The sequence below is a fragment of the Pagrus pagrus genome (genome assembly GCF_965226575.1).
Source record: "Pagrus pagrus genome assembly, chromosome: 18".
Taxonomy (NCBI): domain Eukaryota; kingdom Metazoa; phylum Chordata; class Actinopteri; order Spariformes; family Sparidae; genus Pagrus; species Pagrus pagrus.
Genome location: NC_140202.1, coordinates 151,388 through 178,969, shown reverse-complemented (window position 1 = coordinate 178,969; position 27,582 = coordinate 151,388). Strand labels below are relative to the sequence as shown.

The following is a 27,582-nucleotide window of genomic DNA, read 5'->3' as shown; positions in this document are numbered from 1 at the left end:
AATGGCAGCAGCTGGAGAGGAAGCAGAGCTGCATATCTCCAGTTAGAGTGGCCGAGTCGAGTCGCAGAAGCGACGTAGTGTAGAATAGCAAAGGAGAGGTAGTTAAGCCCGTTTGGCCGCCACGTTTGGCCGCCTGAAACTCGGTTACCGTCTCCTTGCTGTGAACGTCTTGCTTCTTGCTTCTCCGGAATCCCTCTGACTATTAGACTGACTGACGTGACTAGTACGTTTGAACGGCTCCCCCCAGTGGTGTGTGTGAGTACTACCGATCGAGTTTTGTTGGATTACTTTTGTTTTTTCCTTTTTTTTTCTGGATACTTTGGGGTATTTCTGGTTACCCTCTTTTGTTTTTACAAGGTCGGATTTTTTGTTGAAAAGAATTGAGATAAGAACTCATCCAAGGACATTGTTTATTGGTTGTGTTTAAAATATGGTTATGTGCTTAGCTTGAATTAGTAAGAAGGTACATATCCAGGGTTCAAAATTAGCGGTCGCCAGTGGCGATTAACTTTCAACCTTTGGCGAGTAAAGGAAGCCGGCTAACCGGCCACTCTGGCGAGTGAAAAAAAAATGGGGTCCGTCTATGGTCAAACTACTTTGATGTGTGACGCTTGGGTTGTGCGCCGATGTCGTGCAGATCTTCAAGCTCACAACATGCTGTAAAGCAAGGATTTGCTTTGGGGGGTGTCTCAGCTCGGGTCAGCAAAATTAACAGGCTGACAGTGACATTCACGTGAAACTGAGGCGAACTCATTCATGGTTGCCTCTGATTATACTGATAATAGTCTACCTATTAGCTTCCAATGTAGACGCGCGACATGCGCGCTCACAACCCAAAGCGGCGCGTAGCCGCGTGCATTCGGTGCGACGGCGACGCCGTTATTTCCCCCCGTGCATGTCCGTGGAGCACGGTTCCCTACGTTGCTGTGTCAGGCAGGTGTTTCCCACGGAGCTCTGCCCCGTTTCAAAGGTCTAAGTGGAAAGACGTCGCCTCCGCGATGTAGAATGTGTTTTATAGAAGAGAAACACACATTTCAGGACCGCTGACTTGTATCATCAAAACAGACACGTGTAAACACAGAGAGCTGAAAATCACTGGACATGTCTGTTGGGATTATACAAATCAACAGTATAAAGTAGAGCTGTCAAGATGTATGCAGTAGTTAATTATTGCATATCCTACTGTACCTCACTGTACTGTCACTCCTATTGTTTCTGATGTACAGGTACATTAGAATGTCATGGGAGAGTTTATTAAGGCCTATGTCACTAATTCAATTCAAAAAGTGAAACTAATACATTATATATGTGTCCATTACACACCGAATGAAACATCCCATGTCTTTATTTATTCAGTTTATTTTAATAGTAATAATTATGGCTAACATTCAATGAAGACCTAAAATTCAGTATCCCCAAAAATTTAAATATGTGGCCTTCTGAAAATTATGTCCATCTATATGAACTCATACTATAATGTAATTATTTGTTAATGGTAAGCACACACAATAATATGCTAATATTGCTATGATATGTGTTAAAAATGCTTATGAGTGTATTATAACAGTTAAACACATTGAAAAATATACAAAACAGCTATACATAATTTTTGGCCAGTAAAAAATCTTTCTGGCCGGTAGATTTTTAAAGCTCACTAGGCAGTTGGCCAGTGAGCAAAAAAGTTAAGTTTGAACCCTGTACATATCCTTTGTGGGAGGTTTATTCATAAGTGTGACACAGACAGACTCTTTGTCAGGACACAGACACCTGACTGGCACCCCAGCATAAACCAAAAGTCACTCTTTAAAAAACCGTCACAGCGGAGATGTTGTTTTCTGGGGCAAAGTTCAATGAAGTCTAGGTCAGGAGGGCTCACAGTTGCTGTGATTTTTTTTGCTGTGAAGTGTCTTGCTCTAAATCACATCACATAATCACTGCCATTGAACTGTGGGAGCTGCCTGGCTCTGCTGCCGGGGACAGACGCTGTTTTTTGGGCAGAAATGTGACAAAGAGTAGTTAGGACAGACAGAATGAGAGTCACTTTTCCACATGTGGATGTGGTATTTTTTCTTGTTTTTTTTCATTTAAGAGATTAGAAATAACCCCTCTCCTCTGCATGTCTGTGTACAGGTATTGTATTTTGGTACAGCAGAAGGAGAAATGGGAGGAGCAGGAGGTGCGTGGTCAGAAAGAGAAAGAGGAACTAAATCAGCAGATCCATGCGCATCGGCTATTACAGCAAGAGAATCTGCAGCTAAAAGCAGAAGTGGAAAGGTACTGTATTTTTACACACAGTCACACTGTCATTGAACATTGTGAGATTTAAAAAAAACAGATTGTTTGTTCTTGGCAAACTGATCAAGTCATGGCAAGAGTTTATGATCGTATGATTACCTCTGTGACGTGACATCGGTGTTATCTTGAAAATGCAGCTGTAACTGTATGTTAGAACACATAAGGCAAAAGAATATTGGTTCAGTATCAGTTTTCCTAATCAGATTAGATTTTGTTTTCTTGAGGTACAAGCTTAAGAATGGTAAGGTTCTATAGCCCAACTGATATATCAGTGATATTCATGATATTATTGGCCGATACTGGCCTATCACAGATATATCGGTATTGTTCTATATGTTGCCAGATATGCGCTGATATGAAAACTATCTTTTAGGGATTATAAAGCAGAACATTAATAATTATTAAAGTCAGAGTGTAGTTTGTTGTCTCGGTGTACTGATGTCATTTTAAATTACAAAGTTTATTGTTAAGCTGTAAAATATCTTGCCTCCGTTACATATCTTTGTCACAAGTGGTTGATAACCAAATTTGAGGGATCATTGCCAAAAATGGGTGTATAGCGTCCGATATATTGATATCTGAATTTTTTGCTTCCTAGTGTCAGTATGGGCATCTGCCCCAACAAGCAATTATTGGCTAAGCTCTATTAGGCTCAGGGACAGGGTGAACAGTTAGAGCACAGTTTGCTACAGATTTTTAAGGTCCCATAATGTATAACATAAGTATGTATAAAGTCTGTTTTTTCATAATAATACAGTCTTTGTGCTATATCAATTCTGTGAAAATATCGACACTCAATCCATGGAAGAATGAACACAGCGTGTATTTAGAAACTGTGCCTTTAAACGAGCCATCAGGACTTCCGTTAGATTGTGATGTCACAGCTATACAGTCACTGATCTCAGCCCCCAGCATGACTGTGGCTGGAAAAACAATGGCAGAGGTGAGGTGTTAACACGGAGGGCGGTGCCTGCTCAGGCCTGTGAGAACTAGCCATTTAGAATAGACTGGGCTTCTCAGGAGTAGGAGCCTTAAAGAGACAGGCACTAAAATGGAGCGTTCAGACAGAGGGTGAGTAGAGGTGCTGCAGCAATAAACAGTATGGGAAAAATAATGTGTTTTTTAGGACATTAAGGTTCAAGATAATTTGATCACTTGACCCTCTTCTTATTGTTATCCTTTCACTTGTGTCTAACTTGCTCTGTTTTCTCCCTCAGACTGACAGAGAAACAATCACAGCAGTCAGAGCAGAGTGAGGGGCTCCAGCAGCGCATGAATGAACTCAGGAGTTCATTAAGCTCCACACAACTGGAAGTGAGTCAATGGATGACACGGTACGATACGCTAATGGAGCAACACCAGGGCCTGGATCTAACCATGACTAAACTAGACAACCACTGTGAGGTAAATGGCGTATTTCATTTATCCATGAAACAGTAGGGAAAACAAGTTACAAATATTTCTTGTAGCACAGTATCTCTTTAGCTTTCTCTTTGGAGAAACAATCTGGATCACACCTCTTTGTTACCCCTCTCTTTGTGTGTGCGTGCGTTTAGCTGTTGAGTCGACTGAAAGGGAACCTGGAAGAGGAGAACCACCACCTCCTGAGTCAGATCAACCTGCTGAGTCAGCAGAACCATACTCTGCTGGAGAGGAGCATGGAAAGCAAAGAGATGTATCACCAGGAACAGAAGCTATACATGTAACTGTATACAACACATCTGCAATACAAGCTACACATGTAGCTGCACAATAAACCACGTACAGTATTTAGTATGCTAACACAAACTATACATGCAAGTATAGAGCAGACAGCACCATTAACATGTAATGATGAAACATTTAATGCAGAGAGGTTTCAGTAAGATAGAAGAACAAATTAAAACTCTTTGTTTGTTTTCTTTTTCTGTGTCTCTCTTCATTCAGTGATAAGCTGAACGCTCTTCGTCGTCAGAAAGAGAAACTAGAGGAGAAGATCATGGACCAGTACAAGTTCTACGACCCCACACCTAAAAAGTAATGCTTTAATTTAAAAGCCTTTAATTCCCTTTTTATAGCAAATATGGAGTAGCTGTGTATGGTGTTGCAGTAATCTGCTCAATGTCTTTCAGATATTGATGTTTGGTAAATTATATAAATGTTGTGTGTTTTCAGGAAGAGTCAGTGGTCTGGAGCTAAAGCTTTCGCCAAACTGATCAAACCCCGAAAGGAAAGCAGCAGGGAGAGAGGGGACGAACGAGACAAGGAGGGAGGCAAAGACAGAGAACGAGCCAAGAGTGCCCCAGACATCCCACTACCTGCCCCTCCTCCCCTCCTCCCCCCTGAAACTCCACCCCCACTTCCTGAGCGGATGGCAAGTGACACGCAGGACAACGACCGCACCCACGGTTCCCATAACAACCACGCCAGCAGTCTCAGTTTGGGACCCCAGAATCCAGCCCTCACGCCCATTGGCCGAGGTAAATATGCTCACACAGACACTTACATCCAAAAATTACAAAGCCCCATATCGCATTGGTTACCAGGAGAGGTTGATCGTTGGGTAGTTTTCGGGTTTTAATATGAAGTGCACTTACAGTAAATATTAAATGCATCCAATTTAAAACTATAAAGCTGATGGAACATGGTGACTTGGATCAGGCGCACCTTAGCTATCTGCTCCTCTAGAGGGTGCAGGTGACCACCACATAACTGACTGACTAACTGAATAACTTAGTTTCTCTACACCTCTTGATCTCACACTTGACTAACATCCACTGCATCTGTTCTCTAGTGTGATTTCAATGCTAACCAGGCACTGCTTCTGCAGTAGAAATACTAAATGTTAATATTTTCTGGTTTCTTTCCTCCTCTGTGACAAACAACGACTCTATTAATCAAGAAAATAATCCACAGATTATTCGAACTGAAAATAACTATTAGTTGCAGCCCAAATACAAACAACACACACACACAAAAAAAACATTTCAAAACATAATTACAAATGTATATCAATTGATCAATTTATGTTTACAGAATTGTTTTTTGTGACACAATCCCTAGATGGATACACAAATTTGAGGCAACTAGATACCTGCTAAAAAAAAATCAAGTTTAGGCTTTTCTTGGCTTGTCATGATGTCCAGGATATCAGTGAATGTAACTTTTTTAGTTTGGGACAATCAGTCACTAAGGACTGCTCGAGAGAAACAGAATGCTAGCAGGCTTCTAGAATTAATCAAGCAATCTGAAATGGCAACAGGAATTCCTCTGTTGCTTTGCAGTGACAGAAAAGTATTCTTGTGTCAACACAACAGGTCAACATACTGAAAACCCAATGAAGACAAACAAACATTTGGTTGAGATGAACAGTCAGATAATCCAAACACTTTGTGCTGTTTAAAGTCTGCTATTCTATATATACCCACCAAAACTAAAAAGAACCCTGATCCTTTGGAAGAATGTAATGTGAGTGATCCTGAGGCAGTTTGTTTCCTGATTGTCAGTCAGATAATATGCACCCTGTCTTGCTTGACATTATAACTCAACAACAGAAACTGACCACTAATCTTATCATAACAAGATAAGACAGTAAAGCTACATAAATAGGATTGTCCTCACTTGTCCTGTTGGGGCTTCCCTGCCTGGGTTTGACTGACTGAAGGTTTACACAGTGATAACGTTACCGTGTTGGTGATGTTGCAACTGTTACCATCTTTCACAGTAGTATAAAGTAAATAGGTTCCTAACCATATCTTTAATTGCTTTTTATTTAGGGTCACATATAAATGGTTTCAGGAACCACTATACAGTACCTGATGCTTACTTTTCATTACTCTGTCATCATAGTGGAACTGGATTTTAATCCATGGCCTACTCTGAGTTCATATTTTTATTTCCATGGGTTGTTTTTTTTTATTGCTCTACTCTGAAATGGGATTCTTCTCTTGGCTGAGCTCAGTTCACTCTTAGTTCCACTGGCATGTGGAATTTACTCAGCTTATTTAAGGAGACAATTTACAACATAAACAATAAATCACTCTGCTGAGCCAGATGTGTTTGCACAAATAACTCCAACACGGGCCAGAGTTATCCCTCAAGTTTTTATCTGTCACCTCCTGTACACTGTGCTTTACACCAGTTGTCAAACTTTGTTTGGATTCAGAGTGAGTTGAGCTCAGTCTTGAGTCTAATGCATGGATTTTACTTGACTTCTGTTATCTTGTTTTATTCAAATGGATTTTCTTGCATGATATCTTATTATTTTGCATTCTGTCAATCACATACTTAATAACTTCTTAACCCACTATTTTCTTTAATTAACTTACTGTCATTGTTTCATTTCCTTACATTTCTCTGTGTCCCACCTGTCTCTCTCCATTCTCTCCATTCATCTCAGCGCCTCCCACCCCCAAACGCTTCTGTTTCCTCCGCAGTAAAAGTCAAGAGAAGCTCCTCTCCCCACCTTCCTCCTCCTCCCGTCCCTCCCTGTCTCTCACCAGAAGACTGCGATTCTGGTCATCAGCTGACATCACAGCTGACGGCATCAGTAGCCAGCCAATGTCAGCCAACGGACTGTTTTAAAATCCCCTCCTCATCATCATCCTTTTAACCATACACATCATCATCATCTCCCCATCAGACTGTTCAATAACACTCATCTTTTTAATTTCACACAAAAATGCACACATCATACATACATGCCCTTAAAAACTAATGCACTTTGCACAGTCCACAAGCATACTTTAGAACATACAAAACACACAAATGGGTGCGTGTCGCGGTTGTCAGCCAGCCAGTATTACTAGTAAGTTTGTGTGTGTGTGTGTGTGTGTGTGTGTGTGTGTGTGTGTGTGTGTGTGAGAGAGAGAGAGTGTGCGCACATGTGCATGTTTCCAAGCACAGCTCGCCTGCTTGTCCATGAGGAGTTGTTCATGTTTGTTTGAAAGATATTAGAGTGCATGTGTGCTGTCATCTCCCTTAATGCTTTTAAACTGGTGAGTGTGTCTCTGTGAGGCTTGTATTTCTGTAGAGCAGATATCATTTTAGCCTGTTCTGAGCTGTGACCCTTGATAGATCTGTTTGCCTCGCACAGCTTTGCTGCAGTTTTGTCCTCATTCACACAGCAGTGGTCACCACAGCCCCATACTACTACTATTTCTCAACTTTGTCCATCTATTTGCTTTAAAGTGCAACTTCACAGCTCCACAAGTTACATGTCTTGGAAAGTATTACAGCATATGTGAAAAAAAGTGGTATAAAGCCTTTTGTGGCTCCAGAGGAAGCTATGTAATCTGATAAATTGCCTCTAGTGATGTCACACACTGATTTGCATTGTGGATAATGTAGGTGCCAGGTTTTGAAAGGGAAGAAGAATGCATTGAATACAAAAGACGATCTCAACAGTATTATAGGAGTTTATAATTATAAATTATAATTATTATACCCACAATACAAATTGACCTTGCCACCTTAGCTACTGAGTGAAATCACATATGCAGTATTACTCCCTAAGATCTCTAAAAACATTTTAATGTGTAAAATTGGTTACCCCTTAACCCTTGGTCTATCTATCCTTCATCTGAAATGTGAGCTTTATAAGCACCAAAAGCCTGTATGGGCTTTTAACACCAATGTTTAACATAATATCAGCATGTTTTAAAGCTATGCTGGCAAATATAACAATCAAGACATTGTGTCAGCTAAAGTGTGACATCACTTTTAAGAAAGAAATCACAATGTCTTCCTCTTACAAATCAAAATTTGCTAAATTCAATAAATTCCAAGGTTTTGTCTCTACAGCCTGACTTGCATTAACAGTAGCAAATGGTGGCTAATATAAACTAGTTTTAGCATAGATATAGCAGTGTACCTGACTACTCAGTCAGTCTGCTGACTTTCTACTGTTACACAAAGATAAATATTTCAAATTTCAATCACAAAAGTAAAACAAGGAGTAAACACACATGGCTGCATCCTTTGCAGATGCCAGTGACTACTACTCCTTCAAAATTGTTGTGAAATTTCCATCCATAATGTCTGATTAGAAGATACATTCACTGAATAATAACTGATATCACAGTAAGTCATAAGCTTCCAGTGTACCTGAATTGACGAATGCACTCATAATGGCTTGCTTGACTTTCTTGCTACTCTATGTTATTCACACCACGTCTTATGGTCCTACTGTGGCATACAGCTCCAGAATGTTTCCCTACAGTTTTCTGTTCGGTCTGCAGGTTTGACTGACAGGAACCGGGGTGTTTATTGTATCAATACGCCAGGAGGCAGCAGTGAGAGTATCAATGGAGAAGATGGACATGGTAATTCATGGATTAATTATTGATGATAACATTACATGAAAATTGAGAATCTAGCAGGAAAATTTAGGGGATAGGTAGATTAAGGTGTTATCATTTTCACATACCTACATTTTGAGATGGTAAATTATAATCTAACAATATTGGCAGCCTGTACAGTGTTTATTTTGTAAACTACCTGAGTGTGAAATCAGCATCTGGAATAATTTCAATTTTCTATTTAGTACATACATTTCAACCTGTCTCTGTGAATATTTAGTCATATCTGTCTTGTCTGAAAATCTGAATTGAGGGAAGGAAAGGAAGAAAAATAATCCATGAGTACTTTGTCAAAGACCAGGTTCCCTTTTTCTCTATTGCTTTCTTTTACAAATACTTGTGGTTTTGATTAATGCTTAAAAATGGCAGGTGAAAGGAAACATTACAATTTTATTTCAACTGCAGTATATGAAGTGGATCAACATATCAGCACATATGTGTTACAGTATATTATAAAAGGTGAAAGATAATGTTGCTTTTCACTATATTGTTTACTCTGCAATTAGTTATTGTTTTGTTCCTGGCAAAGTAAGCTGTGTTTCCTGCCTCAGGTCACACCCTTAAGGCGTTAAGTTCCACTCCGAGCCACCAGTCAACTTTACTGGGCTTGGTCAACAACTCCAGCTCCAGACAGGGTCAAGACCCTGCCCGCAGGCCCAGAGGTGAGCCTAGTTATTCATACATAAGAACTTACTTAGAAGTCAGCAAAAGTGTAAGCTTATTTGTGATATACAAAAAATGTGTAGTGCGCATGCGTCTAGGTGCATGCAGCCTGTTTTGCTGTTACATCTGCTCCTGCTCATTTTTCTATTTTTTTTCCCTACTTTAAGCTTTAGTCTTTCAAATTGTTTTAACTTTACCAGTAACTTATTTAAGCTGTGCCCTCTCTAAACATGTTGGTAGGGAGAGTTCTTTTTTGTTTTTTAGCCGTAGAAGTCCTTTTTTTATTCAACACGGTCACCCAGCCTGATTGCGCTGAAGCTGGCCGGCGTGGTAACCGGAACAGCTGATATCCCTACGGCAGTTTGGAGGACACACACAGCATGCATAGGAGGAACGAGACAAGGAAGGAAGAGGGCTTGGTTGGGACAATGAAGACTAAGAAGAAGTAGTGACATGTGCTTTACTTAAACATGGCTGCACCAGAATATCCCGGACTAAAACATTTCCATCAGAGGCTTTGAGACTGTCTGGGCAAACGGGGATCACACCAGGAAAAGTTAGAGGGGCTCAGGAACGGCAGATGGTGCAATCCCGGTCACATTACAATCAAGGAGCGTATTTGCTGCAAGGACATTGAACTTTTAGCAGTGGGACTCTGGCCATATTATTTACCCAAGGAAATTTCACATGCTTTTCACATGTTTACACCCCTTCCTCTGCTAACCCAACGTCGGCGTGTAACTTCATCCACACCGCATCATAGCTCGACTCTAAACTCAACACCATAGTGCCCCCAAAACTATCTCGGATGAGTTAAACCTTGTTACCACATCAAAAACCCTGCCCAACTTTACCCAGTATGTGAACTGTCCGAGTGGAAAAGACACTAGACTTGCTTTATGCTAACGTTTATGCATACAGCTCTTCTACTCTACCGCCTCTGGGAAGGTTGGACCATAACCTGGTTTTGCTCAACCCCTGTTATGGGCCTGTAGTGAATAGGCAACCTGCGGCCACAAAGACAGTGAGGAGATTGTAGGAGGAGGCCTATGAGACATTTCAGGGATGTTTTGAGGTAAATGACTGGCATCCACTCTGTGAGCCACATGGAGAAGACATTGATGGGCTCACAGTGTGTATTATGTACTACACTTCTGTGTGTACTGCTTGTATAATTGTGTAATTATTTATGCATGCATGTATGTATATATGTATGTATGCATGTAAACTGTGTGTGTGTGTGTGTGTGTGTGTGTGTGTATATATATATATGTATGTATATATATATATATATATATATATACACACACACACACACACACACACACACACACACACACACACACACACATATACACACTTTTTATATCTACAGTGTGTCATGTTCTATTCTTAAAGGAGCAACTGTAACGTATGCAATTTTCCCCTCAGGGATCAGCTAAGAATTTCTGATTCTGTTACTGGAATTTGCAGGTATGTTTTCTGATGAAGACTACAGCCACAACACATCCAGCTCCAACTCACCTGTCAACTGCAGAGGTAAACACTAATTTATCAACTCTGGGAGCAACATTAAAGCAATTATGTTGAAATTGGCATTTTGTACAATCTGGCGCTTTTCAGTTGTCGTAAATACAAATCCCAGGTCTGTAACAATTGTGTCACATGCAATGTAGGTGCTAACTAGAAAAAAACTCATTACATCATAGCAATGTTGTGTCTTGAAAACTTGTATCTTGATGAAAACATGCATGTACTGTACATACATGTGATCCTACCCTCTCACTGAAGTTACATAGTGCAGAAACAAGTGATGGGGTGGAATGGCTGTGACATAGACACCATTCACCAAGTCACTGTATCATCAAAATGATTTAGAAGCTGTTATTTTGAGGTGAAAAGGTTACACAATGTTGCTTTTAGCAGTTTATTTGTATTTATGTATATGCATTGTGCACCAGCTAAAACACATCCGATCACTGTAGAAACATCAAAGAAATTATAATTATTGATGAAAGGGAGAAGCTTCATATTTGCCTCAAATAGACAAATTTGTGTGACAAACACGCACAATACATGATGATCCAGATAACAATACCAAGTTTAAATCAATATCATAAACACATGAATACAGATTCCCACCCTTACATCAAAGGTTTGTTTCACAACCATCAATCAACGTCAGATATTTCAATATAGACTTGACACATGCAAGTTTATTCATTCTCTCAGGAAAACCTTTTCCTTGCACTTGCTCACAAAGCAGATATGAGGAGGAAATCATTAATAATAGTGAAACAAAAATGTAGTAAAGTTACTTAAAGGATAACTACCGTTTTTTACAACCTGGACCTTATTTCTAGCATAAAATACGATGCTTTACTCACCCATTTGGCGTCGTTCGGACGAAATTAGATCCATTGGAGCGCCGCGTATATCGATATAATGCGAGTGATCCGGGCACCGAAGCGCAGCCTCTATGAGCATTATCTGCCACGAAACTAGTTCATTTCACCAATATTTTGTTACGATACGCTAGTGCTATTCTCCTCTGAGTCCGGGCTTGTCTGTTATCAACATCCGGGGTCAAACTAGCAGTAGCAGCTACAGGTTAACAAGCCGGCTGTCGCGGGTGCGCGCGCAGCTCAGAGACGACATCTTCCAGGTCAGAGGTAGTAGGTCAACCTACAGACCCCGGATGTTGATAACAGACAAGCCCGGACTGAATGAAAAATGAACTAGTTTCGTGGCAGATAATGTGTTATATAGAGGCTGCGCTTCAGTGCCCCGTCACTCGCATTATATGGATATACCGGCGCTACACTGGGTCTAATTTCGTCCGAACGACTCCAAATGACACCAAAGTTATCTGGGTGAGTAAATGATCATATTTTTTGCTAGAAATAAGGTCCAGGTTGTAAAAAACGGTAGTTATCCTTTAATAACACACTGAAGTGACTATTATCTATTACTAGTATTATCAGGTGGTTCTACAGTTTCTGTCAGTAATAACAATAATATTTCTGTCTGTCCTAGACACATCAGATCGTCAAGGTCGCTCAGCCAGCCTCTCTAGTGATGATGTCATGGGTCCCAGCCAATCACACCAGACCTTGTCACGTAGTTCCACCCTCCCATATGACCACATACCACAAAGGGCCCAACCACAGCGCGGTGTCCTGGTTAGGTCTAAGACGCGGCCATCTTCACCGGGAAGTGAGATGGTAACGCTGGAAGAGTTTCTACAAGAGAGCAATATAAACTCACCTCCTATGGTAATATATGCATATGTTACTATGAAAAAGTTAGAACATGTAAGTACAAGTTTGTGTGTGTGTATATGTATGTGTGTATATATATATATTCAATTCAATTCAAATGGCTTTATTGGCATGAAAGTTTAACAACAATGTTGCCACACTCGGACATAACACTCAGACATAACATAACAAATAACAACACAAACACAACACCAAGATTGATTTACATTAATTATATATATAGTATATACAGTGTGTGTGTGTGCATGTGCCTGCCTATATGTGTATGTATATATATTAGGGCCGGGACTCGATTAAAAAAATGAATCTAATTAATTAGAGGCTTTGTAATTAGTTAATCGAAATTAATTGCATTTTTAATCGCATATAAATATTTGACCTGAGAACAGTGAGAAGCATTTTTTTTCATATAGGTTTTAGTATACCATTGAATAATGACTGAATAAATAAAAAAGAAAGAAAAAAAAAAAGTTCCTTTGTAATATTTACATTTTTGGGAATACTGAATTTTAGGTCTTCATTGAATGTTAGCCATAATTATTACTATTAAAATAAACTGAATAAAGACATGGAATGTTTCATTCGGTGTGTAATGGACATATATATATATAATGTATTAGTTTCACTTTTTGAATTGAATTGGTGACATAGGCCTTAATAAACTCTCCCATGACATTCTAATGCACCTGTACATCAGAAACAAAAGGAGTGATAGGTACAGTAGGATATGCTATAATTAACTACTGCATACATCTTGACAGCTCTACTTTACACTGTTGATTTGTATAATCCCAACAGACATGTCCAGTGATTTTCAGCTTTCTGTGTTTACATTTGTCTGTTTTGATGATACAAGTCAGCGGTCCTGAAATGTGTGTTTCTCTTCTATAAAACACATTCTACATTGCGGAGGCAACGTCTTTCCACTTAGGGCTTCCTTCACCTTTGAAACGGGGCAGAGCTCCGTGGGAAACACCTGCCTGACACAGCAACGTAGGGAACCGTGCATGTCCGCGGCGCACAGCTCCACGGACATGCACAGGGGGAAAAAACGGCGTCGCCGTCGCACTGAATGCACGCGGCTACGCGCCGCTTTGGGTTTTGAGCGCGCATGTCGTGCGTCTACATTGGAAGCTAATAGGTAGGCTATTATCAGTATAATCAGAGGCGACCATTAATGAGTTCGCCTCAGTTTCACGTGATTGTCACTGTCAGCCTGTTAATTTTACTGACCCGAGCTGAGACGCACCCCAAGTGTCGGCGGCTTTTTAACTCGTTAAATAATTGTGCTTCAGTATAATCGGTACGCCTGAAACTCATCCAGTGAGAAATGTTCCGCGGTGCAAATATAAGTGCGATTAAAATGCGTGAATTTTTTTAACGCATTAATTTTTGTGTAATTAATTAATCTTAATTAACGCGTTAAAGTCCCGGCCCTAATATATGTGTGTGTGTGTGTATGTATATATGTATGTATATATATATATGTATGTGTATATATATATGTGTATATATATATATATATATATATATATATATATATATATATATATATGTATATATATATATATATGTGTATATATATATATATATATGTACACGTGTATATATGTATTTTTTTATAATATCTTTTTATTGAGAGTTTTTTGTTTTTTGATTGGGTTATACATTAAGTTTCGAAGAGAATAAAAAAGTGACAGAACAAGTTCAGGACAGGGAGTATCTTATACAGCTCCAAAATTAATTCAAGAAATAAATAAATAAATAAATAAATATCTTCCCCGCCTCCACAGTTTGTCATTCCCCAAACATTCTCAATCTCATATCCACCCACCCCCCCACCTCCCCACAGAGCAAAAAAAAAAAGAAAACGGAGAGAAAAAAGACAATCGGTTAAGTAAATACATAATAAAAATGAAAAGGCACTTGTAAATAAATAATAAATAAATAAAATAAAATAAAATAAAATGGTAGGAACTGAAGTGTTTTTCCATTGACAAAATAATAACTTTTTAGCAACTGTAAAGGCTATTGCTATCCATTTATTATTAGACTGATTCGTAAGCCTGGATGGAATACTCTATATACTCGATGGAATAATCTATATGAGTTCCAGTTATTTTGCTCACACACTGGCAGACCTCGGTCCAGAATTTTTTAATTAACCTACAGTCCCAGACCATGTGCAGGTAGGTCCCCTCTTGAGCTTTGCACCTCCAACACAAGCCAGTTGGTCTAAGTCCAGTTCTGTGTAGCTTACTAGGAGTCCAATGGTATCTATGCACAGTTTTGAGTTGTGTTAGCTTTAGTGAGACCTCCTTAGATACTGAGTGTGCTCGGATCAAATCTGATTCCATTCGTCTTCAGTTATTTCACAACCTAAGTCTTTACTCCACAGATCCTTAGTTGCTTTAAAGTTTGATGTTATTTTGTCAATGAGTTCTTTGTATATCCAAGGTGTATTTATTTTAGATTGGTCGTTACCCAATAAACATTTATCCCAATATGTTGCCCTCGGAGGACCTTTACATTTATTCCTTAAAGTTACAATAGCACTTCTTAGTTGAAAGTATTTCCACCAGGCTAAGCGGTTTGGTGAGATTGCTGTATTCAATTCTGAGTATGATTTGAATTCCACACCAGTATACAGGTCAGCAACCTTTCTAATGGTACTTTTATGGAACTCCTTCCATTGAATTGTCTTTTTGCCAATAATTATCAAGGGGTTGTTCCAGATCGGTAGCCATGAAGACTGCAACACTGATTCTTTAGTGAGTTTATGAATTGATCTCCAGATGGAGTAAATATAACTAAGACAGGGGTGGGGCTCATCTGTTCTCTGCTGTTTAATATGCAAAGCATTCTCCAAAGGGGCAGGTGACATAAAATGTTGCTCAATACTAGCCCATGGTAGTCTAGGATAAGGGGATCTGACTGTTCTTACAAATTTATGGAGTGTGAAAGCCCAGTGGTATAGCTGGAGATTAGGCAGATTAAATCCTCCTTTCCTCTTGGGTGTTTGTAGAGTTACTAAACTAAACCGTGCCTTTTTCCCATTCCATAAGAAAACTTTAATAAGTTTATCAATTTTATTATATATGTTATTAGGTATTTGGATTGGCAGCATATTAAGTAAATAAAACAATTTGGGGTACACCATCATTTTTATAGATGTTATTTTACCTCAAAGGGATAATTTAAGTCCTTTCCACCTCTCGAACTGCATTTTCATTTCTTCAAGTGTACTTGCATAGTTTATTTTTTGTATATTGTTTATCACCAGCGGAAATGTAATGCCAAGATATTTAATACCATGCTCAGGAATGCTGATATTAAATGCACTTACATCAGGCATAGAGGCTAAGTCAGAGAGGGGGAATGCCTCTGTTTTGGACCAATTTACTTTATATCCAGAAAAGGACGAAAATTGGTCGATAGTCTGGAGAGCACTCCTAATTGATTCAGAGGGCTGTGAGAGGAACAGGATGACGTCATCCGCATATAATGACAATTTGTGGACCTCATTTCCTATTGTCACTCCCATAATGTCAGCATTTTGTCTTATAGCAATAGCAAGAGGTTCAAGGGCTAGGACAAACAGCAGAGGAGAGAGGGGGCACCCCTGCCTAGTACCTCTATGAAGTTCAAAATTGCACGATGTAATACCATTAGTTAGGACTGAGGCTCAGGCTCCAGAGTATAAGCTTCTTACGCAGCAAATTAAATAGGGTCCAAAGCCATATTTCTCAAGCTATGTATATATATATGTATATGTGTGTGTGTGTGTGTGTGTGTGTGTGTGTGTGTGTATATATATGTATAAGAGAGAGAGAGATACTTTTTTTTACTTTTGACTTTTAAAACAACGTTTATTTACATAATATTATAAGGATAAATCTCGGTTCATTCTCATCTACTTAAACTGGTAAAACTGAAAACAATAAGTTACTACGATTCCATCAAATCAGGAAATTGATTAGAACCAAAGTTGATCTCTTACTCGATACATATCTAGGCCCGAAACAAACAAGGGGACAGAGAACGTCTCTCTCAAAGCTTCCACCCATTCCTGAAGTTCCCCCTTAATAAGCCCGCTAACCAAGGACAAGATACTACTAAATGCTCAGTGTTTCACTTTGTGCACAGAACGGACATCCCTCCCCAGTGCTTGGATCCAGGTGAGCTCTGTGTCTGTTCGTGGCTATTGCGCCATGTATAATTCTCCACTGGAGGTCAGCCACCATTTTCCCAACAGGAGGCTTATACAGGACCCTCCACCTGCCTTTAGGGGTAGAGTCTGAAGTATAAACCTCATTCCACCTCGACTCTTTTACCTCAGCCAGAGAGCGTAGGTTCAACACCTTCACACAACTGTGATAGAGCTGCTTCTTCCCACAAGAACTGAAATTGCCCAGCACTGGTGTTTTTAGAAAGAGAAGCCTTCCACCTTCCTCTCGCCACTCTCCAACAGCAGGACTGACAATCATGGAGGGGCAAATTTACTTTTCTTCACTCCACTGGTCAACCAGAGTACGATTTTTTGCGAACACTCTTAGTGGCACAGACAGGGACTGCCAGACTTCCTCCACAATCTAAGAGAGAGAGAGAGAGAATAAGAGACACAGAGAGAGAGATAAGAGATGGAGAGATATAGAGATAGAGACAGATAGAGAGATAGAGAGATAGAAAGATTTAGAGATAGAGACAGGGAGATATAGAGAGTCACTGCTCGACAGGTGAGGTTGAGACAGAGATGCACTTTCTCCTACAATGTAAAACATTCAACGAGTTCAACTCTGTAATCTCAGATTTCAAAGAGCTGAATGACAAAAAAGCCCCTTTGAATTGAATTGAATTGAAAAATTGAGAGATATGGAGAGAGAGACAGGGAGATATATAGAGAGAGATATTGAGAGAGAGAGACAGACACACACACACACACCATGTATGTATGTGTATGTATATATGTATGTTTGCCTATATGTATGTGTGTATATATATATATATATATATATATATATATATCAGTACAGACCTAAAGTTTGGACACACCTTCTCATTCAAAGAGTTTTCTTTATTTTCATGACTATGAAAATTGTAGATTCACACTGAAGGCATCAAAACTATGAATTAACACATGTGGAATTATATACTTAACAAAAAAGTGTGAAACAACTGAAAATATGTCTTATATTCTAGATTCTTCAAAGTAGCCACCTTTTGCTTTGATTACTGCTTCGCACACTCTTGGCATTCTCTTGATGAGCTTCAAGAGGTAGTCACCTGAAATGGTCTTCCAACAGTCTTGAAGGAGTTCCCAGAGATGCTTAGCACTTGTTGGCCTTTTTGCCTTTACTCTGCGGTCCAGCTCACCCCAAACCATCTCGATTGGGTTCAGGTCCGGTGACTGTGGAGGCCAGGTCATCTGGCGCAGCACCCCATCACTCTCCTTCTTGGTCAAATAGCCCTTACACAGCCTGGAGGTGTGTTTGGGGTCACTGTCCTGTTGAAAAATAAATGATGGTCCAACTAAACGCAAACCGGATGGAATAGCATGCCGCTGCAAGATGCTGTGGTAGCCATGCTGGTTCAGTATGCCTTCAATTTTGAATAAATCCCCAACAGTGTCACCAGCAAAGCACCCCCACACCATCACACCTCCTCCTCCATGCTTCACGGTGGGAACCAGGCATGTAGAGTCCATCCGTTCACCTTTTCTGCGTCGCACAAAGACACAGTGGTTGGAACCAAAGATCTCAAATTTGGACTCATCAGACCAAAGCACAGATTTCCACTGGTCTAATGTCCATTCCTTGTGTTCTTTAGCCCAAACAAGTCTCTTCTGCTTGTTGCCTGTCCTTAGCAGTGGTTTCCTAGCAGCTATTCTACCATGAAGGCCTGATTCACACAGTCTCCTCTTAACAGTTGTTCTAGAGATGTGTCTGCTGCTAGAACTCTGTGTGGCATTGACCTGGTCTCTAATCTGAGCTGCTGTTAACCTGCGATTTCTGAGGCTGGTGACTCGGATGAACTTATCCTCCGCAGCAGAGGTGACTCTTGGTCTTCCTTTCCTGGGGCGGTCCTCATGTGAGCCAGTTTCTTTGTAGCGCTTGATGGTTTTTGCGACTGCACTTGGGGACACTTTCAAAGTTTTCCCAATTTTTCGGACTGACTGACCTTCATTTCTTAAAGTAATGATGGCCACTCGTTTTTCTTTACTTAGCTGCTTTTTTCTTGCCATAATACAAATTCTAACAGTCTATTCAGTAGGACTATCAGCTGTGTATCCACCTGACTTCTGCACAACACAACTGATGGTCCCAACCCCATTTATAAGGCAAGAAATCCCACTTATTAAACCTGACAGGGCACACCTGTGAAGTGAAAACCATTTCAGGTGACTACCTCTTGAAGCTCATCAAGAGAATGCAGAGTGTGTGCAAAGCAGTAATCAGAGCAAAAGGTGGCTACTTTGAAGAAACTAGAATATAAGGCGTATTTTCAGTTGTTTTACACTTTTTTGTTAAGTACATATTTCCACGTGTTAATTCATAGTTTTGATGCCTTCAGTGTGAATCTACAATGTCAATAGTCATGAAAATAAAGGAAACTCATTGAATGAGAAGGTGTGTCCAAACTTTTGGTCTGTACTGTGTATATATATATATATATATATATATATATATATATATATATATATTTTTTAGACTTGTAGTTCTCGAGACTGGTCTTGTCTCGAGACCACTTTTTTGTGGTCTTGGTCTTGTCACGGCCTCGACAGTCTTTGGTCTCGGTCTTGTCTCGGTCCCGGTGGTCTCGCAATGTCTCGGACTGGCCGAGCGGTCTCGAAGGGATTTGTAACCTATAATATCCAGGCAGGCACAGTTTTTTTTTTTTTTTTTTTTTGATATCATTATACGCCCCATTCAAGTGGTACCAATCGCATGCATCTTGTGACACAGACGGCGTTGGGGTGAAGTGAAAAGGAGATACCAAGACATCAGAAGAAGAAGAAAAGAAAAATTGGCGTATAATAATATAAATATAATAATAATAATAGTAAACTTGCAAGGAGTTTTGTTATTGCAAGTATTGCGTGACTCCTTCTCATAGCTGGCTCCAAATCCGCTCTGAGTTCCTCTAACAGCTCCAAAATGGCAAGGCTGGATAGGCAATATGTTCTAATGATAGTTTCCTCATTCATCCCAAAAATGTTCACACGAGGGTGAAAAATGCGTTCTCGGCATCTCCTTCCATTGTTTCGGCGTCTCCTTCTTGCAACAGTAATGGCAGCCATGTGTGCGCAATTACGCATACAAACCGTTTGCACCTCCCTTTGAGACATGTTAAATATAGGAGGGAGGCAGAAATCATCTGCAAGTGATTTAAAAACAACTCGCCAAGTAATTTTTTAAACGGACATCTGGGGTCACTGAGCGTTACTTCTGTCTCACAACAATTATTAATCACATTAGCCATTTTCACCTGAAGCTAACGTCTGCAGCCGTAAATAATAACTGTTACAGCAAGCACAGCAAATCAGCCATGATCTTGAGGAGGCGCTGTCAACTTTGCTGTCCACCTTGTTGTGCAATTTCGACTCGCTTGACCATTCAGGAGAGATGAAGAAGACTCGGAGACACTGATGACTTAAGTTGAAGTAGTTTATACAAACTTGATCAAGGAGGAACAACATAACAGTACATTTGTCTGTACAGAGCAATATCATGTTAATCCAAACAAGTCTTCCCAAATGCTCAAATTATATGTACAGCTTCAGGAAGCATCTCTCCCATACATGGTCATCTGTTTAACAACATAGCAAGGGGGGTGAATGCAGAGTTTTCTCACCTCTAGCCAGAGGAGTAGGAGGTAAATGGGTCACAGACACTAAGTCTGCTAACATGGATAGATCGAAGGCCTCCTTACGAGTTTTACATAAACACGCAGCTTTGCCTTGGCTTGGTTCGTCAGACATCTGTTCTGTAGACATATCTACAGTAGCTTTGAATAACTAGGTTGCAGAGACCATGAGATATAACCTCATAGAGCAGTCTTCACTATCCTTATCCAGACTTTAATGTCTCTACAGGATATGTATGACCTCCTATCGTATGAGGACAGAATGACCTGGGAGAATCATATTTTTCTCCCACACAACTCTGAGAGAGGTGTGTGCTTATCTTAAAGCTGCCATATGAAAACAATATTATTGTGGATTACAACAAACTTGTTAGGCACAGATGGATAAATGTATTAAAAATATGCAGCTCCAAGACTAAATAAAAGAGTGGTGTCCAGCAGCAGCTTTAACAGGCATTATTACAAGGCTCTATTGAATGCTGCTCTCTGATTGATCCATCGCTGCATTCTACGGTCCGTTATTTCTGTATAATGACCGTCGTCAAGTATAACAGACCGTTGCTAGGGACGGCGCTCTGATCCGCCCTGGCAACATATAGCAACATAAGCAAGACAGCTGGACTTTCAACGCGTTACACCAACCACAGCATAAGAAGCACCGCTGTCCAGCTCCTCTCTCAGGCCGGCCTTGAAAGTGAAAGTGAAAGTGAAAACTTTACAGAGTAATCCTTGTCGCTGCTGAATCATTGTGGGTGATTATTTATTATTTATTTCACTCGTAAGCCATGTAATAAGCAGGATAATGTATAGTTAGTCGGTTGTTCTGGAGAAATAAACCCCTTCAGGTTGTATGAAACTCCATACAACCTGTCGGGGTTTATTTCTCCATAACAACCTCCGAACTATACATTATCCGTTACATATGGAAGTACGAGAGACTGAGAGGTGAAATATTCTGGCCAGATGTTTTGCAGAACTTTGAGGATAAGCAGTTTAAATACCATTTTCACATGTCCCGGTTAACGTTTGAATGTGTGTTACAACTGATTAAACCAGCACCAACAAACGAAAGATTACACGTCGTCGGTACATCCACTCACTTGCCGTCAATTCACTCAGGACTTAGGCCTAGGGAGCTGGCAGGGTAAAGTCTGGGGCAAAAAATGCAGACATTTGTGTACTGACGTACAGCTCCTGTGGGTAAACTCTATAAATCCAGAGTTACAGGGCATGTGTGCAAGGGGCTAGTGTTAGCTTAAAGCCTTAAAAAAAATGCTCTAATTCATTATTTCTATTCTTTTGTTTTTCATTTCACTAGGTATCTACAGGAAGCAGGGAGGACTTGATGACAGACTACTTCACAAGAAGTCCAGCCCCCTCGGCGCCAGCTGGTAGAGACCAAGTTACTCCTACCAGCTATGTCATACCCACTGTACAGTCATCCAACCAGAGGCCAGGTCAGAGTGTCAAGCCCTCACCCCGCCAGCCTGTTGGCCAATCCCCAGCCTCAGGCCAGCCTGTCACCCAGAGAACCAGCCAGTCACTGAACAGGGCTTTCAGCCTGGCCTCAGCTGATTTGCTGAACTCCAACGGACCAGACAGTTTCCGTGTAAATGAAGGCCAATCAGAGGCGGTTTTGCGTAGACAAGGGGGAGGGGCTAACAGGAGAGAACGGCCTCTCTCTGCTCGCCTGACCAATCAGCATGGAGATGGCAGCCAACTAAACTCACCTATTCACCATTCGTCCTCCCTCAATCTGCAAACAGAGAGATACTCAGAGAGAGAAAGAGAGAGGGGGAGGACTGTTGTCTCTTGCAACAGCCTTTCTTCATCCTCCTCCTACCAGCACCATGGAGAGGTTGCCATGATAACTCCTGTCAGGGCTGTGCCTGCTACACGGCCTGATGAAGCCTCAGAGCACAGGGAGGTATTAAGGGAGGGGAGGTCAGATGACTCCTCCCACTTAAAGAAAGAAAGTGAGAGACCAAGGTGTGGATCTGTCGAACGACCGAAAAGCACGCCGGCTTCCCCTGACCCCAACAACGACCCCCAGACTGTGTGGTATGAGTATGGCTGTGTCTAAACACTGATGGTTAAGCACAGCTAGCTAATGGACGCCTATGGGTGTGCCCGTGTCTAAAGACAGACACTGAATACGCAAACTGCAGTCTGCTGAATACTGGAGCTTTATGGGCTAAGTCCAAACCCTCAGACACAAGTAATCCGTTCCTGAACTGTGCTCTTTGTATTCTGGATAAACAACTCTTGGAGGTCTATCTTTACATTGACACACAGCCTAAATTAGAAATCTGTCTAAATCCTGAAAAACAAATCCACATTTAGAAACATGCCTGCGTAAAGAAATTGTGACTTGAGTTTGCATGTTCTGGGTAAAACTTTTGAAGGTGAAAAAGCAAACTTGATTCCAGACATCACCTACCAACACATACAGTCTTGTTTCACCTCAGCCACTGGATGTGTGGAGTCAGTTTCTTGTCACCAAAGCTTAATCTCTTACAAGTGACGCAATACAGATTTAAGCTCAATGATTGAGGCTCTTTTTTAGCATTTTATTTGAACACCACTACACTATAGATGGTCTCTGAGAATGCTGGAATGAATTGGCCTCTCCTGTTTTATCATCACCATGTTAAGGGTGTGTCAGTTTCTTGTTACTTTTGTTTAATTGTGGATGTTTTGACCACATGATGATGATCCAGATGTTTCCAAGTCTTAAGTCTGAGAATCCATGACACTTAAAGCCTGCAGGAACTGAGGACAAATGCTATGTACTTAGTTGTGGGCCAGAATACTAAGGATAGGCTCAGTCTATGAGCTGGAACTCTTTGACTGCTGACTAACACACTGTCTGGCCCTGCTAATGTTTACCAGGAGGCCACCAATTCTGCAAAAACTGTAAGCCAGGAATTAGCCATCACTGGGCAAGTTGATTGAAAGTGAAGGCAACCAGAAGCACCAGTGCAATTGAATGTATCAGATGTTTCCTGCTTTTCTGTCCTCCTCCTCTCCTCTGTTATCGACAACAAACACTGGAAAAGAAGAGAGAGGTGGGAAGGTAACAAAGAGAGTTGAAGCACATAAAGGAGAAGGGGTGTAGAGAGTGAGAATAGATGGAGGGATGCTGGGATAGAGACAGATGTAGAGACAGATATAGTGACTGGAGGACAGAGAGATAAACAAGACAGAGTTGGAGGGACTCCTCCCAGTTAAATTACAGTCTTTCACCCTCCATCTTTAGATTCTGTCCCAGCATGCAACACTCTTGACACTTTACTGGAAATGTTGCTTAGCCCGAGCCAACACTAGTTTTCACAAACACACACATATACACACACATAAATGTAATGATATACATTGATGTGGAGACATTGTCCTTAAGGGGGTTGATTGTGGCTTCCCTAACCATTGAGCTGGACTTAATTCACACACACACACACACACACACACAGGGAAACCACTGTGTTTTGGAAGGGTGTATTGCTGCAGGCTACATTGTCAGACAGTTGTAAGCACTGCACAACAGAGACAGAGAGAGAGAGAGAGAGAGAGAGAGAGGTTGAGACTGAATCCAGACCTACTGAGATCTGGAGAGTTGAAATGTTGCATGTAATGAATTAGTTTTGGCAATAATTTCAAGTTTTATGACTGAACTGAATGCACCAAGTGTTTGGTAGAATGTTTTTTTGCTAAGCAAACCCTTTATGTAATGAGACAAAATTATACCAAAGTGTCTTTGGTGAATATTCAAATTTGGTGCACCATGCACATATGCTCACACAGGCAAAAAAAAATACCCTGGTCCATGGTATTGTCATGATAATCATAAAAAGGTTGTTGAAATATTATCAGTGCTTAAATTTAGTAAAATGATTTGATTAAAATCCAAGGTAAACATAATGTAAGAGACATTACTAATTCAGATGTAACGTTTTCCTAACACTTCCAACACAGCTCTCTGAACTGAATGTATGTATTACTTTTAAGACTACAGCAACAGAAGGATAAATAAACACAGGAATGTTAAACACACAATGTTTCTCCTTTTTAAAAGCATTTCTTAAACCACTCCAATATCATCTCCTTTCTACAGAGAATAAAATAACCATCGATCACTAAATTACCTCAAATGCAGAGGGAGTGGATAATATGAATAAAATCCTCACAGTAAATGTTATTTTGTGATGCATGTTGTGACAAAAGGTACATTGTCTGGAAAATTAATCAAGAAATTGATAGAAATGTCTGTTTTCATCCATCAACAAATCAGATCTGTCAAAATTAAGACATGGATGCAAAAATACAACATTGCCATAAATCAATCCTATTCATTCGATTGATTTTTCATTGATATGCTACACTGTCTGTCTGCTATAAAATACAATATAATACAACCTGAGATACTAAAGGCAATGCTACCAATCTAATATAATGAAAAATGTTCAGTCCTTCACACCGTCACACCTACCTAAATTCGTCTAAATCACATGCACAGACATTTTTATTCACACATTTCAAATTCTTAATATTTTCACTCATCTTCCTGTCTGAAATGCAATATAACAGGAAATTTTACACAATGAGTCAAGATTCTCCCGAAGACATATGAGTGATTTTGGTATCAGTGATGTCATCACTTGTAGGTGACTGTTATAAACACTTGATGCATTCTTTTCAGGCCTTTTGGACTGAGAAAAGGGCCAGAGGAGGTTAAAAGGGTGTATGTCTTGGAGACAATGAGCTTAGTGAAAAAAAGTCTGTACTCCTGTCTGTAAATATGAACCTGTCCCTCCTGCATTGTTAATGACTGACAGCAAAGGCATTCCCTATCGATATGCAACAAGCTAAATTTAGTTAGATTTTATAAACTGGTCAAAGATTACAAGACTGAGAAGACTTTTGTAAAATCTTCTGAACAAACAAAAAAACCCATTTGATTCCATTGTAAAACTTTAATATTTGTAGATTGTTTTTAAATAAATGGTATCATGTTAGCAGATGAAGTGAGATGATGTGAAACACACTGTAGGTTGATGCAGTAAGTAGTGCTGTGATCTGTCCGTTTTGGGGTTGGTGTGTGTTACCTTTGTTTATGTCTGCACTTCTTAGCTTCTCTGCATTATTAGTTCCCAAAGCCCTTCAGGACCTTTCTGTGTTGGCGATCATTTCGCTGATGTCAGAGGACAAAAACATTGGATTCCCTGGAGCTTTTTTTTCTTTTATTGCATCAACACCATCACACAAACTTGTACGCATGTGTGTCTACGCTATTGATTTTTGTGCTTCTGCTTTGCTGACTGCCTGTGTGCCCATCTGTTCCCCTGTCTTACTCTCCCATAATTCCCTTCATAATTCACCAGTTTGGGGGAGCACCAAAATCATCACCATGACTCTGCTTATTGGACCAGGGCAATTTCCTTCATGCTTGGTGTCTCTGTCTATGGGTCTCGGAACCATTATGCAACCTACAGTCCACTGAATAAAAACATGAATACAAAGTGAAAGCAGAAGGTGAAGTGGAGCCAACGTCCCTGACATTTCCTGCTGTAACTGGAATAACTTAAGTTCGCTTCTGACTGCAATGCTGTGATGTGACAACTGCTGAAAGGCTACTAGTGTGATTCAGTAGAACATGAGGTTGATGTTATAATGCCCAAAATGTTTTGTTAATAAAGATTTATCAACTAAATCTGTTGCCCCTGCTTCATTGTGGGCGTTTGTCTATTAGGTTCTTCATAGATGCCAACTGACAACTTTAAAAACAGAGATCAGATACCACTATAGCAGGCCACTAGGTACATAAATATATTTATGATGGCTCCGTTAGATTCAAGTGTTCCACCTAACCAGTGTTGTAAAAAGTACCTAAAAGTCATACTTGAGTTTGAGGTAGTGTTAAAGTATTATACATATATTATACATATATTTACATGTACTGTATTTATATACTTTATACTATCCTATTAATCAATCCTAAACCTAAACTCGATTATAACTTGTTTGAAAGTCTTACTCTCTCACCCAACCTGGAAAACAATACAGCCAATCCCGTTTGTTCTAAATTCTTATTTGAATTCTCAGAGTTTTTATCAAGTTTAGTCCTTAAAACAGATAAAGCAATTATTGTTGATGATTCTAATATTCACGTGGACATTGATAATGATAGCCTTGGTACTGCATTTACCTCATTAGATTCAGTTGGCTTCAGTCATTGTCAGTGGCGGCTTGTTAGCGCCCCCCCATCAAAATTGTAGGAAAAAGTATAGACACAGTAAACATAAATTACCTAATAAAAAATAATTATGACATCTGTTCACTTGTAAAATGTGTCTGGCTAATGATTTTTCAGCATTCCCATTCCATAATGGTTTTATTTGTTTTGTTTTTTGTGTAAACATATACCTTTCAAGGCCGAGGGACGCTGGCCAAATGAGTGTGTATGTATGTTCTTCAACTTTTGGCTTGCATGTGACTTCATGCTGGTCTATAATTGGTCACTTAAAGATTCTCCCCCGGGCGCAGCTCTCTGCGTCCCTGGCGAATCAGCCCTTTTTTTATGCCATTCTTCATCCAATCTGATTGATTCACGACAGCTGTCAATCAGTCCCTTGGCCGCCTAGATGCGCAGGCGCGATGGTCACTGATGCCATCAGCGGAGTCCGACATATTTTGAGAAGACAATGGCAGCTTCAGGTGAAACAACGGCAGCGGAAGAAAATTCGGTAATTTTCCTACAAAAGAATCTTTTCATGAGGCGTTCGCTTGAGGAAAAAAAGCGGATAAAGCAGCTTGGGCCGGACCAACCAGACTTAAAAATCCAGCAGCAGGCACCCGGGGCTTCTCACGCTTGTTTTATGCCACACAGTTGGCTAGCTGGATGGGATGTTACCAGTGCTTTTTATTGCTTTCCCTGCTTGCTTTTTCAAAGTGTTGGCACTGAAGTTTTGTGGACAACAACAGGCGTCAGAGACCTGAAACATCTATCTAAAAAATGCAAATGGCACAGAAGTAGCCGTAGTCATCTTGACAATAGTTGCTACTGCATTTAGAGAGCATCTTGCTGCATTGTTCTGAGGATCAGAAAAGTAAGCTCATCTGCCAGGCGTATGATGGAGCCAGTGTGA

The 27,582-nt window shown here is 40.2% G+C and overlaps 1 protein-coding gene across 8 annotated transcripts in view; it reads left to right on the top strand.

The window, feature by feature from the left end:
• ccdc88c (coiled-coil domain containing 88C) overlaps positions 1 to 26,147 on the top strand; it is a 96,912-nt gene extending 70,765 nt beyond the window's left edge. For 5 of the 8 annotated variants that reach the window (XM_084380430.1, XM_084380433.1, XM_084380434.1 and 2 more), the window contains 10 exons: positions 2,131 to 2,274; positions 3,513 to 3,699; positions 3,852 to 3,997; positions 4,222 to 4,311; positions 4,450 to 4,754; positions 8,514 to 8,597; positions 9,185 to 9,295; positions 10,770 to 10,835; positions 12,333 to 12,571; positions 21,759 to 26,147. In XM_084380430.1, coding sequence (XP_084236556.1) covers positions 2,131 to 2,274; positions 3,513 to 3,699; positions 3,852 to 3,997; positions 4,222 to 4,311; positions 4,450 to 4,754; positions 8,514 to 8,597; positions 9,185 to 9,295; positions 10,770 to 10,835; positions 12,333 to 12,571; positions 21,759 to 22,523 — 2,137 coding nt within the window. In that variant the 3' untranslated portion in view covers positions 22,524 to 26,147. Of the gene's footprint in view, positions 1 to 2,130; positions 2,275 to 3,512; positions 3,700 to 3,851; positions 3,998 to 4,221; positions 4,312 to 4,449; positions 4,755 to 6,673; positions 7,044 to 8,513; positions 8,598 to 9,184; positions 9,296 to 10,769; positions 10,836 to 12,332; positions 12,572 to 21,758 lie in introns of those variants that run through there. The other 3 variants (XM_084380432.1, XM_084380436.1, XM_084380435.1) reach the window with 3 other exon arrangements.
• Positions 26,148 to 27,582: the final 1,435 nt, after the last annotated feature.